This window comes from Polypterus senegalus, chromosome 13, assembly GCF_016835505.1.
Source record: "Polypterus senegalus isolate Bchr_013 chromosome 13, ASM1683550v1, whole genome shotgun sequence".
Classification (NCBI taxonomy): domain Eukaryota; kingdom Metazoa; phylum Chordata; class Cladistia; order Polypteriformes; family Polypteridae; genus Polypterus; species Polypterus senegalus.
In genome coordinates, this window is record NC_053166.1 from 150,421,551 (window position 1) to 150,440,818 (window position 19,268).

Consider the following 19,268-nt stretch of genomic DNA (forward strand, 5'->3'; position numbering starts at 1 on the left):
CTCAATGCTCTCAGCCCAGGCCACATCCCCTGTGACCCTGAACTGAATTAAATGAGTTCTGATAATAGGAGTAGTTTGTTTGTTTGACTGGCCGCCCCCTAGTGGCTGCATTGCTGATCACACTCCCCAGCCTGGAAGCCGGCACCCCTGCACGACACCCCCTGCCTTTGCTTGATTCCTAAACAACTGCGACAGCAGCGGGTCTTCACCACGCGAAGGTCAGCTGAAGGTAAGCCATTACCTATCAGTGTGAAATACGCATTTTATCTGCCTAACAAATGAGTTTATAATGAAATGTATTCACAGGGGGCCTGCCGCCGAGCGTACCTTGTGCATTCACCTCTGCTGCATTCCCATTTGCTCCATTGGAGCCACCTGACGGAGCAGAAATGTGTCCGTCAGGAGCAGGAAGCGGACAGATGGCAGCTCTTAATGGCCTTGAGACTTCTGTAGACATCGGCCAATGAGTGGGAGACGTGATTCCTGATGCCGACTGCCAAAAGGGGGGCCAGCCGCTTGAGTCCACGTAGAAGGGAAGAATTGTAAGGCACTCCTGTCACCAGGGCCATCTTAACAGCACATTATAGGCAAAGCAGTGCACTGGGCCCCTACCTACACAACCACTCAGCAAGTCACAAAATACATAGATTAGCATGGGGCCCCCAGGCTACTGCCCAGCGTGCCCAGGGCCATCTTTGTCACTTTTGTTGCCCAGACCTGGACTTTCAGGTATTCTCAGAGCAAGGGTGGGTTTGAATGGTGACAATTATCTAAAATGGGGAGTGGGTCTGTGAGGACACACAAATGGACTGGGTGACCGAGCTAACCTGGCCCACCATATGCATCCATCTAAAGAACAAAAAAAGAGCACAGGGTGCCATAACAGCTGCTGGTCTGTGGTGTTCAAATTCATGTGTGATGTCTCCCTTGTTCATTTTTGAGTCTTTGTATGCTAATTATGTGCATCTCCCTTTATTCTTGGCTTTGTCTGTGTATACAAACTGCCTGTGTTTTGTGGGCGGGGCCACCTGCCAATCACTGCCCTCTGCTCTATAAATCCAGAGGGTCTCCCACAGTTCCTGGTGGTTCATTTCAAACGTGCTAGTGAGTTGGTGAGTTTTCTTCTTCTGTTACTTTGAATTTATGGGATTTCTGAACTTCATTGCTCTGTTTCTTGACATTGTTCTGGATTTTTGTATCAGGACTTTTGTTTAGGGCAACTCCATTTTGCCTGTTGTTCTGTGTTGCCCTTATATCTACTGGAGTTTGTCAGTATAACCCACCCTCCAGTAGGAAATTTTTGGAAATATTTTTGGAATTAATTGAGATTTATGTGCTTTGGGATTTCTAGTCCAAGACAGGTGGTTCCTCAAGAGGCTGGGCCACCTGGCAATCACTGCCCTCCGCTCTATGAATCCAGAGGGTCTCCCACAGTTCCTGGTGGTTCACTTTAAGTGTGGTAGGGACTTGGTGAGTTTTCTTTTGCTTCTTTTGATTTTTATGATTTCTGAAACTCATTGCTCTGTTCTGCGGTCTCATTCTGGAATTTCTGTACTGGGACTTTGTTCACCTGAATAGGTGACTCCATTTTGCCTTTTGTGGATTTTGTGATGCCCTAATATCTAGCCATGGTTTGTCAGTATACCCCACCATTTATTGAAAATATTTGGAAGGGTTTTTGGAACATATTGGGATGTATGCGCTTTGGGACTTCTAGTCCAAGACAATTGGTTCCTCAAGAGGCGGGGCCACCTGCCAATCACTGCCAATGACTATTCTCCGATCTGTAAATCTGGGTGGGCTCTCACAGTTCCATCCATCTGCTGGAACCAATCAACCAAGCCCACCACAGGGCGTGCACAAACACAAGAGGCAATTTCCTAACCTAACCTAAGCATGCCTTTGGACTGTGGGAGGACACCCACGCAGACACGGGGAGAACATGCAAACTCCACACAGGGAGGACCCGGGAAGGGAACCCAGGTTTCCTTACTGTGAGGCAGCAGCGCTACCCACTGCGCCACCGTGCCACCGTGCCACCCCTCTCACAGTTCTTAGTGGTTCATTTCGAGTGTGCTAGGGAGTTAGTAAGTTATCTCGAGTTTCTCTGGATTTATTGTATTTCTAAACCTCATTGCTCTGGTTTTTGACCCTGTTCTGGATTTCTGTACTGGGACCTTGTTCACCTGCATAGGCAACTCCATTTTGCCTATTGTGTTCTACATATTTTTGTGGAAATAAATCTTTTCATTTTTATAAAGATTCTGTGTTGCCCTAATATCTAGCCAGGGTTTGGTGGTATATCCCCCTCTAGATGGAATTTTTGGAAGTGTGGACTGACAGGGATTTATGTGAGTTTTTACCCACAACAGTTGGTTCCTCAAGAGGCGGGGCCACCTGCCAATCACCGGTAGGAAACCTCTGATTCTCTTGGCCCTTCTTCCAGGCAGGTGGCACAAGTGCATTGAGAAGGGTGGAGACTCCATTGAGAAATGACATTATCGGTTTTGTTACGGTTCGTTCCATTTTCTTTAGCTTGACTCCCCCTCGTATTTACCGCTCAGATCTGTCTGATCATGAACTAGGTCATTACGATAGCAATTGACGAGAAGAATTCAAAATGAATTGCAGAATTACGATACTTGAGGGTTCCTCTCTCGCACGATTTGGCTTAAAAACTAATCAGCACCTCGTCATCTCATAAAAGGCTTGAGTTTTGAGTTTGGGATTTTTCCCATCCTGCCATTTTAGCTCTACAGCGTCCTCAAGAAACTGCGACACACAGACAGACAGACACACACACTCATCATTGAGATATCGATGTTTTTGGTATTAGGGGACACTAAATCATCGAAAACCAGAGTTTGAAATTTTTAACAAATCTAAAGCTTCCACCCTAATAGACCCCAATAGATGATCGGTTATGCCAGGTGGGGGCGCAAAGCAAAAAGTCAGGAACGACCTTGACTCTTCCTAAAGTTGGACACCCGACCAAACCGAGCAATCAGTAGAGAAGGACGTGGATACGAGAGGTGACCGAGAACCCAATAGTCACTCTGGCTGAGCTCCAGGGAACCTTTAGGAAAAATGGAAGAAAGTTCCAGAAGGTCAACCATCACTGCAACATTCCACCGCTCTGGGCCTTTATGGCAGAGTGGCCAGATAGAAGCTTCTTCTCAGTAAAAGACACAGGGAAGTCTACGTGAAGTCTGCAAAAAGGCCACTAGAGGACTTTCAGACTGTGAGAAACAAAATTCTTTGGTGAGATGAAACCAAGATTAACATCCCACCGGGCAGCACTCATCACCTGAGCAATGCCATTTCAGTGGTGGAGCACAGTGGTGGCAGCAGCAGACTGTGGGGTTTGGGACTGGGAGACGAGGCAGGGTTGGTGGAAAGCTGAGCAGAGTAAAGTACAGAGATATCCTTAATGATAACCTGCTCAGAGCGCTGGGCCAAGATGGTCACCTTCCTGCAGGACAAGGACCCTAAACACAAAGCAAAGGAGAAACAGCAGTGGCTTAGCAACAACTCTGGGAATGTTCTTGGAATTGTCCAGCCAGAAACCCAGAATGGAAACGAAATTAACATTTCTGGAGAAGAAATAGTCATCCACTGACGGTCTCCATCCAACTTGATGGAACTTCAGAGGATCTGCTTAGAACAATGGCAGAAAATCTCCAAATCCAGGTGTGCAAAGCTTATGGCGTCAAAACCAAGCCAGACCCGAGGCTGTAATCGCTGCCAAAGGGGCTTCAATGAACTATTAAGTAAAGGGGTCTGAACACCTCTGTCAGGGGGGACATATCAGTTTAATATCTTTAGTAAATTTGCAAAAAAATTCTAAAATGGTGTTTTCACTTCGTCATTCCAGGGTTAAGTGTTGGCTGATGAGGGAATTGCAATGATTTTCACACAAGATCTACGGCCTCACAAAATGTGTGCAAAGTGAAGGCATCCGAGGACTTTGTGAAGGCCCTCCAGTTCGTCCGTACGTGGCGCTGTTGTGCAGGGATAAGCCATGGAATATCTGACTCCCGCTGGTCCCCCTGTATCATTGTCAAGCTCAAACCCAACTCTGTGCTCTACTTCTCGGCCCATACATCCGTCAATGGGGTCACATTTGTATTACCAGGGAGTTAAAGTCAACATCTGGTTAAATGGAAAAACCCCACCAAGACTGCACTGCAATCCTAATTAAGAGAGCCTCTCTGACCCGTCCTGCCACCTTTTAAGAGGGAACATAAAGTGAGGAGTCCTACAGATGCCAACGTCGCTCAGTCCTTCCAAGCTTATCACAAACCACCCAGGAGAACTAAAACAGCAGAAGCAGGCAACTGTTTGGGCGCTAAATGGGACACATTGCACCATCACTCGAAATGAAAGCAACACAGGACAGAACTGCAAGATCAAGCCAGTAGGTGGTGACATTGGGACATTCCAGAAGAAAATGGCCTCTGCAGTTTGACTGTGTTGGTGCATAGTGGCACAGTGCGGAGGGCAAATGTCCTGGGACCTGGGCCTGGGCTCATCTCCTATCTATCTTCAGGTCTGATAGATACATAAGGCACTATATGATTGATAGGTAGAGAGTGATTTTAGCGTAGTTGGCAGGATTAGATAGATAGATAGAATTAAAAGGACACTATATAGAAAGACAGGAGACACTATATATAGATAGATAGATAGATAGATAGATAGATAGATAGATAAACTTTTTGTCCCCAGGTGTGCTCTCATAACCCAAAGACCGATGATCAATCCTAATCGACTTTGAGTGAGACACCGTGTCCTTATTAGTGTTACCTTTTTAGTTTTCGTCGCCAGCTTTGTACCCTTTGTGAAATGCACATTAGACTGTGGTTGACTCCGCCGTCTCTTTGGATCCTAAAACTCTCTGTGACAGGGATGCGCAAACCCATGTAGGAGCAGAGCTGGCAAGAAGGAGCCAATTTGAGTGAAGGATGATGTCCACGCCTACGTGCTCTCACTACATTTTAGCATTTCCATCGCCTCTTTAATTGTCAAATCACGCTCAGGCAATGTTTCGATTTACTCATCGGTAAGAGAGAGACTTTTTTTTTCCCCTGGTAAAGGATTCAACTAAATTAAAACATCAGATTAAGATATGGCAGATAAGTGGATGACGGGCAGCTCATTTCACAGTGATCTGATATAACACGGTCATTAGGCAAACGTACTGCTGTAGCTTTGTAAGAAATGTTTCACAGGGACCATGACAGTCCTTATGGCACAAAAAAAAAAAAAAAATAGAATGACTTCAAGCTGACACTGTCAGGGACAAAACAGAAATAAATAGTCTGACCAAAAAAAAAAAAGGAATCATTAAAGTGCACTTTGTTATTCTGATAAACAAAGAATGTCTGGGAGACTGGGGGGATGCAATCTGCTGTGCCTTCCTGTAGACCCCCCTTTTTTAACTTCACTATTAAACATAATTTTTGGACCCGTTAAGGCATTCTACCTCCTCGTGATGTGGGTCAGATATGTGGCTCAAGATAACTAAATTAATGCATTTCAAGCTGATCAAAGTAATCTAGAAAGAAAAATTGAAAAGATAAACGATAAACAATTTTTAGTAAAGAGAGAGATAAGACACTATATTAGTAACTGTACAGTATATAGACAGAAAATAGATAGATGTGAAAGGCACTATATAATAAATACCTGTAGATAGATATGTGAAAGGCACGATAGATAGATAGATAGATAGATAGATAGATAGATAGATAGATAGATACATAGATAGATGCTCAAATAGCTCGGTGTTACTAGAGCTCCCAAACAGATGATTATGTGCACACAAAAGTGTCCACTTTTCATTGATATTCCTGACACCCTGAACCCTGTGGGCACAGGCTTGCTGACTTGGCACTCATAGTGTGAAGTCTGGGCACATACCTGTAGCAAAATATACAAAGTCTTTCTAATTTTAACTAAGAAAGCCACATATACTAAACAGCAGGAACTTCACAGCAGGCCTCTCCCTGACTGACACAAGGAGCCCCTTATGTGATGTGGGTAAAGAAAAAAAAGTTAGACGGGAGAAAAGAAAGGAAAAAACAAATAAAAATAAAAAAAATCCCCGGAGAGCCACAGGCCCCTCTCTTTCCAGGATGTCTTGGTCCACATTCACCCCGTCACAGCTGAACTCCTGCTGCTCTCATAGACTCTCTGCAGACATCACAGCCGAAGTCCTTTTCGAGAACCTCGGCTGATTAAAAGCCTTGGCCCTGCCTGATTAGCTCCGAGATAAGTCACAATTGGGTGTTAATGAGGAGCCCGGGTACCGACAACGTGCCTCAGTGCTGGAGCCAGTAAAATGTCGCCCTCGCCCACCGATGGCACCGAGTCCCGTGATTCATTAGTAATCAATCAGCTGTGCGCAGCTTCATTAAGCAAACTGAGATAAGTAGCTGCCAATGACACGTTAAAGAAGATAATCAGAGCCAGCGCGATAGTAAAGCGTGAAGCAGCATTGACACGACTCGCGCTCCTCACAGCTCTGCTCTTCACAAGGAAGGGACCTGCGGCAGTAACTGTAGGTGCCGTCGTTCGATTAAAATAGCAGCGTGCCAAAATATAACGTCTCGTTTCATTTCCCAGATCCAAAACACATACGTATCAGTCAAGTTTACGCTGCCATCCGTTTAGATTTCGAGCAGGATGGTCTAAAAACATCCATGCATCATTCATTTTCCTTCCTGAGCAGGAGCCTCTCCTAGCAAGGCAGGAACAGTCCATCTCAGCGTCAACAAAGCTTTGGCAAACGAATAAAACAGGTTTTGAATGAAGGTTTCCTTCAAAAAAGGTTGCTATTTTTAGAAAGTTCGACATCGCTTTATTGATACGAATTACTTCATTCTTTTTGCCTCTCTTATATATCACAAATGTGTTTGAAAGCGGTATGATGGCGCAGTGGCTAGCGCTGTCTGTGCAGAGTTTGCACAACCTGTTGGTGCCTCTTTGTTTTCTTCAGGTACTCTGTGTTTTACTCGCACTTAGTCGTTAATTTAAGGCGCTATATTAGCCGGTGTGGGACTGTGTGCTTGCAATCACCTGGCACTCGATTGTCCAGGGACTGGCTTACTTAAGGAGTAACTTTAGCGATGCTCAGACGGAGCGATCCCGCTCCAAAGCAGAGACCCTTTCGTCGTTGAGACACCCGAACTGACCGCCTGAGGTCTGCTTTGGCCATACTGACTAAATGGTCGTAATGAAGGCTGTGAGGGTGAGAACCCGTTTAGATACTTAAAGTAATGATTCCAAACTTTGCTATTCAAATCGATCACTTTAAACATAATACACATTGAGTTTCATTGAGTTATTATGCTAAATTAGTAAAATGGAACAAAATACGATGTATTATGAACGCATTCAATTAGCTGAAGTGTACAGCGGTAATGCCTGCCATCCTAACCGATCCTCATTCAGACAGAAATAACGGTTCTTTAATGGCACGTTATGGTTCTTTATGAGTTGTGCAGTTCCTCGCAGCTCCATTACTCGACAGATTCATATCTTTGCATGTGAAGTTATTTCTTTGTGCTTCGAAAATCTTCCTATGTGGGAAAAGGCGAATTCTTGAATGTATGGGCGCTGCAGGACCCTAACGGATAAAGAAAAGCAGCACTTAGCTTGCGTTACTGGACGTATGCAGCAAGAGTCCTTTTAAAATCATGACTGCAGTGGTTCAGCGGAGTAACTGGAGTTCAAATTTACGTTTTAGATCTGTTTTGTTCATTTTTTGCTTCTTGTATTGACAATAATGTTGATTGTGTGCGTTATTCATTGTTTGTGTGTCGTGTCAATGTACTTATATGGCTTCGGTTAAGTTCCATGTATTCTGTGGGCGGTAAACGCAAATAGGCGGGGCCACCTGCCAATCACATCCAGGATCAACCCTCCACCATAACTCTGGAGGGTCATTTTGGTGGGTTGGTGGCGGAATTGGCACTCCAGCCACCATATAAAACCTCACACTGTTTCACTCCATCTGAACTAGTGTGGTGCTGAGGTGTCACCCATTGTTTGGCTGCACTCTGGTCCTAGACTGGGATTCTGAGTTGGTTTGTCATGTGGTGGGTGCGGCAATGCGCTGTATCGGCACCTGCTTCTAACCTCTAGAGCAGTGATTCCCAATCTCGGTCCTGGGGACCCCCTGTGGCTGCAGGATTTTGTTTCAACCAACTTCCCTTTTTCATTGGACTCTTAGCCTATAATTAAGTGAGTCGTTATTTTCTAGTTTTTGTGTTTTGGAGTCAATGCAGAAAATACAAACTAAGTTTGGTAGATTTTTATTAAAATGTAATGAGCAGTTATATAGGGAATATGTACTTTACAGTTTTTTCATCCTAATTTTCATTCTGCTTTTAAGGGTGTTCTGGTTTTTTAATTAATTATTTACTAATTAGCGGATCTGACACTGAAGTCCTTGCAGCTTTCATCATCCCGCATGTCTACTATGCTGGTTGTTAATTGTCACTCTTAGGGTTAAATGAAGGGAGCAAATTACACAAGAAAAGAGGAAAGTAATAGGAAAACAACAAAAGAGAGTCAAGCATTTCTAGCTTTAGAAAAAATAGAAATATTTCTAAATGTCTTATAAATGCAATACTGTTGTGGCTTTCTGTATGCAGAATAACGAGAAGAGTAAAAAAGATTAGCTAATGAGATCAGTTATTATCGCCGATTGTGAATCTGATTGGAACAAAAACCTGCAGCCACAGTGGGTCCCCAGGATCGAGTTTGGGAGGCACTGCTCTAGAGGGAGTTTGGGTGAGTTCTTGTGTTTCTTTTTCTATTTTCTCTTCTCTCTGACCTCTTTGTCACTTCTCCTTGGGATTTCCAAATTGCCTTGGGTTGTCTTGTTTGTAGGCAGCTGTGCAATGTTTTGTGAAGAATAAAACCTTTTTTTTTTTATTGTACAACGTCTTTGTGTTTACCCATTTACCTAGCCGGGGTTTGGCTGCATGTCCCCCTCTAGTGGGCATTTTTGCAAGTGCTTTTTTTGGGACTTGGGTGCCTTGGGATTCCTAGTTTAATAACAATGACACATTAGTATTTCACAAATCATTTCCTATAGTTATTCACTGTATGGACCCTGTTACAGATCTAAATCAGTTTGATTTGATATACTTTGTTAATCCCTGAGGTGAAATTGTCTTTTTGTATGACCTGTGGGGGTCAGAGCGCAGGGTCAGCCGTTGTACGGTGCCTCCAGAGCAGTTTTCATGTTACGAGCCTATCTAAAGAGATTTCTCATGGCGACCTTCCACATACCAACACAGATCCTTAGCCACAGTGCTGCCACCACTCTGCCTCAAATACAAAAATCTAAAATAAAGTTTTTTTTGGTGTTTTTTTGGAAAACCAAATTGCCGTTGCTCTGAAGAAGCACTCGGGCACCTTTTTATTTTTAAGAATGTTCTGAGAAGGGAAGGCACGTTGGCGCAGTGGCCTCGTAGTTAGGAGACCCGGGTTTGCTTCCCAGGTCCTCCCTGCGTAGAGTTTGCATGTTCTCCCCGTGTCTGTGTGTGTTTCCTCCCACAGTCCAAAGTCCAGGTTAGGTGCATTGGTAATTCTAAATTGTCCCTAGTGTGTGTGTGTGTGTGTGTGTGTGCGCGCCCTGTGGTGGGCTGGTGCCCTACCCAGGGTTTGTTTCCTGCCTTGTGTCCTGTATTGGCTGGGATTGTCTCCTGCAGACCCCCGTGACTCTGTAGTTAGGATATAGCAGGTTGGATAATGGATGGATGGATGTTCTGACAGGTTTCAGTCCGAGTGATGTTTGCATTGCGCAGTTAGGCATATTCAAGTACTCCATGGTATTCACTGATGTTATCTAAAGGCTACAAGACACAAACTCCACCATGTCAACATGTAGTTTTTTTCAGGGACAGCTGGAGATCATGCCAGTCCATCCCAGGGCCTAATCAACCTAGCAGCACAGTCGGTGTGGGGGGAAACTCCAAATGTGAGGCATCTACCACGGCACTGAAACAGAGTCCAAGTGCTACGAGAGGACAAAAATAAACCACGGCGCAGGAGCTGCTCCTTGTAAACTGATGGTGGAGTTGTGAGAGTTAAACTAGCAGTGAGGGTGCGTATAGGGAAACCATTCCAATGTGTACACTTTCATGGATTTATGTAACGCCAGTAACGGCGCACTGCATGAATACACTCAACTTGAGCATTCCTAGTTTTCTTCCTCTTTCTCTGTTCGTTTACCATTCGTTTGCTTGGTGAGCTTGGAAGCTCTGCTTTTCTCCACCCTAGCGGCCCGCTGCTTCTCTTCTTCCGTCGGCATCTTTTCACGTTAAAACTGATTAAGTCCACGTTTGTGTTGCAATTACTTGTGTGTTTTTCTTCATTTTTCTTCAGTCTGCCTCAAGAATGATTTAAGATATGAAGAGGTAGAGGAAGCGAGTGGTCCACTCCAAGGAGTGCTTGGAGGCCCCCATTAAAGAAAGGTTGCGGAACACAGAGGAACTATATAAGAAATGGCAGAGCAGGCTTCTTTTTTTCCTTGGAAGACTGTGTTCCTTTAATGTGCGTAGTGACCTCCTTCACATCTTCTGCAGCTCTGTGATGGCCAGTGGATTGGTAACATCACTTAAAAAGAGTCCCACCGAATCGACATGCTAAAAAGGGCAAGCTCAGTTATTGGATGCATTCCGGGAAAGGCAAGAATTAAAACAAAACTGAGTGCCATTACGAACAACGCTGCACATCCTCTCTCTAACAACATGGAATTTCATGCAATGAATCATTCGGCAGACACTATGGGGGCTCCTTTATACTCCACCAGTAATAGCGCACTGAATACCCTTGACTTGAGCATTCCTAGTTTTCATCCATCCATTATCCAACCTGCTATATCCTAAATACAGGGGCACAGGGGTCTGCTCTCCAATGCGCGCAAGGCAGGAAACAAACCCCATCACAGGGCGCACACACACACACCAAGCACACACTAGGGACAATGTCCCTTGGGATTAATAAAGTATCTATCTATCTAACCTGCATGTCTTTGGACTGTGGGAGGAAACTGGAGCACCCGGATGAAACCCACGCACACACAAGGAGAACATGCAAACTTCACGCAGGGAGGACCTGGGAAGTGAACCCATCTCTTCTAACTGCGAGGCAGCAGCGCTACCCACTGCACCACCGTGCCACCCCCTAGTTTTCATTCTCTTTTTAAGTACTTTTAGCATTTGTTTGCCCTGAAACATCCATATATGGAGCATGCTAATCGGCGTCATATGCAATCAGGATGATGCAGAACTTCGGTGGCTGGTGGAGCAGCCTCTTGCATTCAGAAGTATCAGGCTGTGCTCTGCAATTGAAAGTGTGAGATCATTATAGCACCTCTCCTCTGCATTCTTGAAAGCCGGGAAATGTGTAAGGCACCAGCGTCTTAGTGGTTAGCGAATATCTCCTGGCACGTGTAATGACGTGATCGCGGTTATAATGAACAGTAGAAGCCATTTGAAACACTGAGGGTCCAGCCCTTACCAACAAGCCAGCCAACACGTACAGCACCATCATGTCTGTCAAAGCTACTTTGTCTCTGAATAAATGAATCACAAGTTGACTCACGCCATGGTGGCATGATGTTTGTTGGCCTCGTGTTTGCATCACGGACGACTTGTGCGTTAATGGACTGTCACTGCTAACCGTTAACAAAAGCAGCTTCGTTCTCCTTAGGTGCCCTTATTGCAAAGTGAGTGCGGTAAGTTGCTTTGTGCAAATACACAGCATTGACTCCATTTAAAAGGGAACTAAAAGACAGCCTGCATCATAGTCATCATCTTTGAGGTGTAATACGTTTGTCACATCAACACACTTTATAATAATTGATTTGAATTATTGTACGCCTGAGTCGTCATTTAGTTGGTTTGCCACCTGCCTTTCTCTGCTTGATTGAGTGCGTTCATAGATTAGATCAACTTTATTAATCCCATGGGGGAGTTCAAATGCATACGGCAGCAGAAACGTAAAAAATAGAATACAGACTCGCAGGGCAAATAATACAGCCAATCAATCAATCAATTAATCAATAAAAATAAACATTGGATGGAAACATTGAGTGGCCTGATAGGAGTGGGCAAAAAAGACCCCTAGTGGTGCTTCTTAGCAATCCATGGTGAATTGAGCTTGTTGTCTCCAAGAGTGTGCCGTCCTGAAGGAGATTTTTCATGATGGCACCCAATTTTGTCCCCTTCCTCTCTTCCATAACAGCTTAACAGTGTTTCCTGGGTTTGCACGGTGACGGCTCAGGCTTTCCTGAGAAGTTTATTCGGACATTGTGCTTCTTTTAGAGCTCCGGTTGCTTCCCCCATGCAGGAGAGCCCAGCACAGAACACCACACTGGCCACTATGGACTGGTAGAACATTTCCAGCAAGTTCCCAGTTTCACCAAAATGGATCAGAGTTGACACGTCCCCTAGTCAGGTTTTCTTTTATAAATCCTGACGTTTGTGTGGGAAGTTGTGCACACACATATCCAGCCACTGTTGGTGTGCATACGCAAGATTTATAAATGAGACCCCCAGGTCTTGGCAGCGACCGGTGTAAACCATAGCTGAGATACAAGCACACCACAGAGCTCATTCATTCATGCCAAGCCAGTAAAGTGACAAATTGAGATCACAAATCAGTTCTACACAGAGACAGGGAGAACATGCCATGGCCCAGACAGATGGCACTGAACAAGCTGATCGATTTGATCTTTTAGCATTACTTTGTTATGTCTTAATAATGTAGGAGTAAGGATGTGCACTTCCAATAAATTTAGGCTGCATTTATACGCACCAGTGCTGTGAACACTCTGACAAATAACAGTTCTGTAATGGTGCTTTACTGACGTGTGTGGCTCCTCCTAGATGCATTGTTGGAAAGGAACCTGCTTCTTTCTGGAAAGGCACCTTTACACGTGAAATTGGTTCTGTGGGCTTTGAAAAAATGTCTTAATATGCGGGTAAAACACAATCTTTAATGAACAGGTGGCTGCCTAACACCCATATGGTTATCGAGTCTCTCTAGATGGCATTAACAGCTGCAACTCGGTGCCAGTCCCGGACGGGAAACCCATTGCACACCTTACGGATATCTCAACTGCTCCTGTAATGTCACTTTATTGGGTTGTGTAGTAGAACACTTGGGTTGACAGAGAACCGTTTCATTCTGGGAAGAGTTCTTGGCATGAGAAGTTGGTTCTGTGGGCTTTGAAAAAGTCTTTAATATGCGGACAAAACAGAAATCTTAAATGTATGGGAGGCTGAATACGGACGGATCAAGAAAACGTCAACTTAGTCGATGATGTTGTACTTTTACAGTCAGGAACCCATCAGCATTTCAGAACTCTGTTCGCATCTGTTCATGGCTTTTTGGCGTGACCTGTCACGGATCTAAACGAATAATGCTTCTTTCTGGAACATTCATGCGGATGATTCTTTTGGTAACTATTGGCATTGCTCTAAAGAACCACTTTGGCACTTTTATTTTTAAGAGTTTGTTTTAAAACCATCCAACCATTTTCTAAACCCGCTATTATGCTGAGCAGGGGGCGCGTGGGGGGAAACTTGAGCCATTCTCAGCAAACATAGGGCGTTAAGGCAGGAACAAACCCTGGACGGGTTTAAAAGCTCCAGTCCATCTAATTTGGCATATCTTTGGACTTGGGGAGAAAGCTGAAAGAGAACACACAAGATCCACGTAAGGCGCAGGGAGCAGCCGACACGTAAACCCCGGCCCGCCTGATGGGAGGCAGCAGCGCTATACCACTGCGCAGACCCGCTGCAAAATGGAATTCTCTGAAGAATAATAATTTATGAAAATGATTTGCCATTTAGATTGTGCACAAACTGAACAGTAAACACAACATTGTAAATATATATCTGAAAGAACTGAATTGGAAAAAGTTTTTTAATTATATACCAGAACAAAGTATCCCCAAACCTGATTAATCGAACTCAGGATAGCAGCGTCGGGCGCTCATTGAACTGGACTGAGCATTCGATGGCGTTGCATCTGTCAATTCTATAGTTATACTTTATATTATAAATATATATTCTATTTATCTTTTACATTTTGAATATATATTCAACATAATAGCGATCCCTGAACTGGATTCCATTCAAGCTTAGCATCTGCTAATTCTGTTTCAAAATATATGCTATTTTAAATGTATGTTCTATTTTGTACTTTATATAATAGAGAGAGAGAGAGAGAGAGAAATATGGATAGATATAGTGATGCTAGGACCGAACGCCATTCAAGCGCACTGCACCTGCCAGTTCGGTTTCAAAGCTTTATAGTTGAACTTTTTCTCCTTAGTTTTGTGCAAGTGAAGTGATGGGGGATTGATAAATTTAAACGATTGATTTCAATACTGAGATTAATCAGATATTCACAAAAACGACAGCCCACTATGCGTGAAAGCATTCTCAGCTGTGCCATGCGCCACCTTGTTAGAATATGGGAGTTTGGAAAATGGATGAATAAATGCGCAGTTCTGAGCGAACGTGAGAGGTTGCTGGTAAAAGTAACTTTTCCTTAGCACTCTTTATAAAAGTAAATAAAATGAATCCCTAAAAATAAAATATTGCATTCAAGGTCTATATGACATGGTTCTTACCAGCATGCCTGCCGCTCTTCTTTTTATAGATGCGCTCCTTTTTCTTCTCCGTATCCATTGCTCTTTTGCTCGATTGTTTCCGCTAAACTAAGGAACTTCTGTCCCCACCAGTTGCTCAGACGCCGGCTGTTGGGTGCGTTCCCAATCTTTAACATTCACGCCAGAACATCAGCCTCAGTAATAACGCGCGAGGCTACACAAATAAGAAAAAGCGGAGAGCGCAGATGCGGCGTCGACTGGCTGCCTGCTTATTATTCACCGAACGCGCGTGCTTTCTTTCGTTGCAGTTGTCTAAATCTCTTCTTCTTCTTCTTCTTCACTCCCATGTTTATAAACGTGGAAAAAAATCATCCGTTTTATGAAGCCTTATGGTTATCAAGTCTATTTAGACTGCCTTTAACAGCTGCAACTCGGGGTCAACCCTGGTCGGGAAGCCCATTGCACACTTTTACGAAAATACTGGTTCTGTAATGGTATACCTTCCTGGGTGGTGTTGGTTAACCCTTGATTGACAAAGAACCATTTCATTCAGGAGTTCCAAGCATATGAAGTTGGGTCCGTGGGCTTTGAGAAAGTTTCTTAATATTTGGATAAAACAGAAATGTTTAATGTATAATCCGCAAGAGACTAACAGTTCAAGAAAACCTGAGCTACTGTATGCAGCAAGAGACAATTAAAAAAATCAAGCATTCAGTGGACTTTCTAACATCCTTGAAAAAGCAGGTTCTGAAGATTTATATTATATTATATTATATTATTATGTGTGTAATTTGGTCTGGCGATGCTAAATAGACCCGTGTGTGTCTGTGCTCACCCTGCGATGGACTGGCGCCCTTTCACCGATTGCCCCTGCCCTGCACCCTATGCTTGTTGGGTTAGGCTCCAACAGTTCCTCGATCCTGTTCAGGATGAGATGGATCTAGAAATTGGATTGATGGATGTCATCATCCATTCATAGTTATTCGAAGCCTGTCATTGATCTAAATAAATAAAGTTTCTTTCTGGAAGCTTCATGTGGACGGCACTTCTGGAAATCAAAAGCGGTTCCCGTATGTCATCGCTCTGAAGAAACACGCTGGCACCTTTGTCTGAACTCGAGGAGAAACCTCACAACGCAAGCGGAGAACATTCACGCTCCACACAAGATCTGCATGATTCTGGAAAGCTGCAGCATCGTCCACCATACATACACACATGAAGAAATAAAACACTTGACCACCTGAGCCGGAAACCTAACCTTAAGAGCAGCAGCATGGATGACCCAGAAGAGGAGAGAATAGCAGAAATAAAGGGAACCTAAAGGCTGAGAGCGCACGATTGAAAATCAGATATGGGATTTGCTTCTAAGTCAACAGGTTCCACACAAATGAGCACAACGTCTTTTCGGTTTCATTAAAACAGTTTTCTTTGGCACGCATATTGAGTCAAACAGAGTAATAACTGAAACGACTTCATATACGAGTTACAACTACGATCTACAGCCCGGGTTCGCTTTCTTGTCATTTTTGGTGGGTCCTACCTCCTCCGTTGATGTTCTCCTCACACGAATACCAGATCCCGGTGTGGAAATGTCGAAAGAGGAATCTGTCGTCTCCAGTCTCCCAGCTGTAGTGCACTTTGTTCTGGTTGGTATCGTTGCCGTTATAGTTGATGCAGTTGTGTTTCCTGTCTTTGCTGCAGTTCGGTTTAGGGACCCTCTGCGTCCCCTCGCACCAATAAGTCGTGATGAAAGCAGTCGTCGAAAAGAACAGAGCCACCAAATTCAAACCCACGGCCAAGAGTGCTCGACATTTCCGAGTTGTCTTCATGGTCTCCCCGAACTTGTTCCCCTACCACAAAATGATCAGAAAACGCAGCAGCCACACCAATACAAAAAGCGATCAAAAACATTCAAAAATAGTAATCATCAAAAAAGACCCCAAATACCCCATTACCCTCCCCCACCCCTCCCCACCCCACCCCCCCAAAAAATAAAACTTAGGGCAAAAATGAATGGCGAAAGGTTAGTATCAGACTAACGGCACGGCACTTCCCGGGATGCGCTTTCTTGCAATCCGCGGTCCGCGGCCGAAGAAGCAACAGCGCGTCTCCTCCGCAAAGATCATTGCTGCCCTTTTGCGAGCGATCAGGCAGAGAGAGCAGCAGCAGCTCCCTCCACTCGGAGCTGCTGGGGGCTGCGAGTCACTCCCGATCTTCTGCCACCCCGCGTCCCGCCTGCGTGCCAGTTAAATAGGAGCATCGCGCAGCAGGAGCGAGCGGTGGGGGGACTCCGAGGCCCCGGGAGAGCCACCTGCAGGCGCGCGCACGCGCTCGCGCGTCCCCGCGGCTGGCGAGAAGAGCTGTGCGTTTCGCCTCCTTGTCGCGCTCTCACTCACATCCACTGCGCTAACCACGTCGGCTCAGCGCCTTTAGACGTCAGCTGGACACTGAAGCGGCTACTTATCTCACTTTTGACATCAGGGCACACACCGCGCTCAATCCGCATTGACGATCGACCTCCGCAAGAAAATGAGGTGCCGTGATGCTTAGAGCGACCGCGTTTTAGACTTTCTCTTGGGCCGATTCCCTCAAGCGTGAAAGGCGCTATACAAAATTAAAACTTTGGGGGTCAGGTGTTTATTCTACTACTTCAGAGACTCTGCAGAAATGCAATTCGCCATCAGCCTCAGAGCCCAGCGCTGCCCCCCGCATGTTCCCTCTCATCTAAATTACAATCAGTTTTCGACCGGAGAGCCCACACAAATGATCACACGCACACCCTGACAGGCGGCTATAAAGCAGACAACGGCATAATGCAATAAATCAAGCGGATCGGGTACATCTATCCTCCGCAGCACACCTTCTTCACAGATTAATGGCGCATCATTTCTAAAGCGGTGGCTTACTAATAAACCGGAATATGGGAGAGCTATGCAGCATTAAGTTCCATTTTTAAAGGCAGGCAAACGCGCCGGCTTTTATCGCACGTGAGAAGTTCATTTCGTGGCGAATGTTTTCACGCTCAGTTATCTGAGCAAGGCATGAAGATTTTTGTGGGTGTTCTTCCTGTTTCTCCGGTTATCTGTCTCTGAATAGAAGAACATAAACGTCAAAATAAACTGGCACTCCTTGGCATAGGGTGGGCATTGCCTGGCATATTGTTGAGTGTCTGGGTGACCCCGAGGAAGCCTCTTCACTCACCTGTCTCAAAAGAACATGTCAATGAGTTTAGTCCACCGCTGTACTGTAAAGGGTCTTGGGAAGGTGTTCAGTGTAGTAAGGCGCTATATAAAATCAAGTCTGGTGTATTTGGCAATGTGCGTTTTAGACGCGCGTCACAATTACAGGAGGTAGATAGAGTAGAAAATGGCATGAAAATGGTAACAAAGAAACCCCATCCGTCCATTTGTCCATTCATCCATCCATCTCGGGTGTATAGTGCATTCAAAACGTTTTCAGACCCCTTCTCTTTTTTCTCATTTTACGTTGCTGCCTTATCCTAACATTATTTCAGTTATAATACCTATCTCTCTTGTTCTTTCTGTTTCTCCTGCTATGTTTAAGTGTCCCTGAATGGGAATGACAAACAGGACAGACTAATTTGAGTATAGATCACACGCTTGGCATAGGGTGGGCACTGCCCACCTGACAACATTGCTGAGTCTCTGGGTGACCCCGAGACAGTTACCTTAATCATCTGTGCACTCTCATTCAAGAAACATTTAAAGGGTCTTGGGAGGGTGTTTAGTGTTGAAAGGCGCTATATGAAATCAAGTGTGGTGAATCCAAGACTTCTCAGGGATCACATGTGTCAGAGGTACTGAGAACACAGGGTAGAAAATGGCATTAAAATCCGGACAAAGAAAGCCCCATCCATCCCAAGTGTATAGTGCCTTCAGAAAGTATTTAGACCTCTTCATTTTATGCACATTGTTATGTTGCTGCCTTCTTCTAAAACTCATTTCAATTCATCCACCAAAATTTTGTTTCTTCTTCTTTTTTTTTTCCCTGCTATTTATATCTGCCCCTGAATGGGAGAACAAGAAGAACAAATTGATTTGAATGTACCACAGAGAACAAGCCTTGGCATATTGTTGGGCACTGCTTGGCACATTAGTCCTCTGGGTGACCCTGATGAAGCCACGTTACACAACCTGTGCATCAATTCCCAGAAAATCATGTCAATGAGCTGACTACGCCACTGTACTGTAAAGGGTCTTGGAAGGGTGCTCAGTGTAGAAAGGCGCTATATAAAATCAGGTCTGGTGTATCCATGAAGCAGTGTGCATTTTAGGCAGGCATCAAATGTACTAGAGGTACTGAGAGTAGAAAATGGCATTAAAATCCTAAATAAACCCTAACCCCATCCATTTATCTATCCCGAGTTTGGAGTGCATTCTGGAAGTATTGAGACCCCCCTTTCACTTTTCATGCTAAAATCATTTCAGTTCTTGTTTCCCCATGTTTCTTGTTCTTTCTGTTTCTCCTACTATGTGTAAGCATCCCTGAATGGGACAACATGCAGGACAAAGTGATTGGAGTTTACTGTGGACCACACCTGGCATAGGGTGGGCTCTGTCTGTCTGGCGTATTGTTGACTTTCTGGGTAACCCTGAAAAAATCACTT

General features: G+C 44.6%; 1 protein-coding gene across 2 annotated transcripts in view; it reads right to left on the reverse strand.

The window, feature by feature from the left end:
• gsg1l (gsg1-like) overlaps positions 1–16,573 on the reverse strand; it is a 111,433-nt gene extending 94,860 nt beyond the window's left edge. Inside the window, exon 1 of one of the 2 annotated variants that reach the window (XM_039774558.1) lies at positions 16,182–16,573. In XM_039774558.1, coding sequence (XP_039630492.1) covers positions 16,182–16,470 — 289 coding nt within the window. In that variant the 5' untranslated portion in view covers positions 16,471–16,573. Of the gene's footprint in view, positions 1–14,662; positions 14,822–16,181 lie in introns of those variants that run through there. The other variant, XM_039774559.1, reaches the window with a different exon arrangement.
• Positions 16,574–19,268: the final 2,695 nt, after the last annotated feature.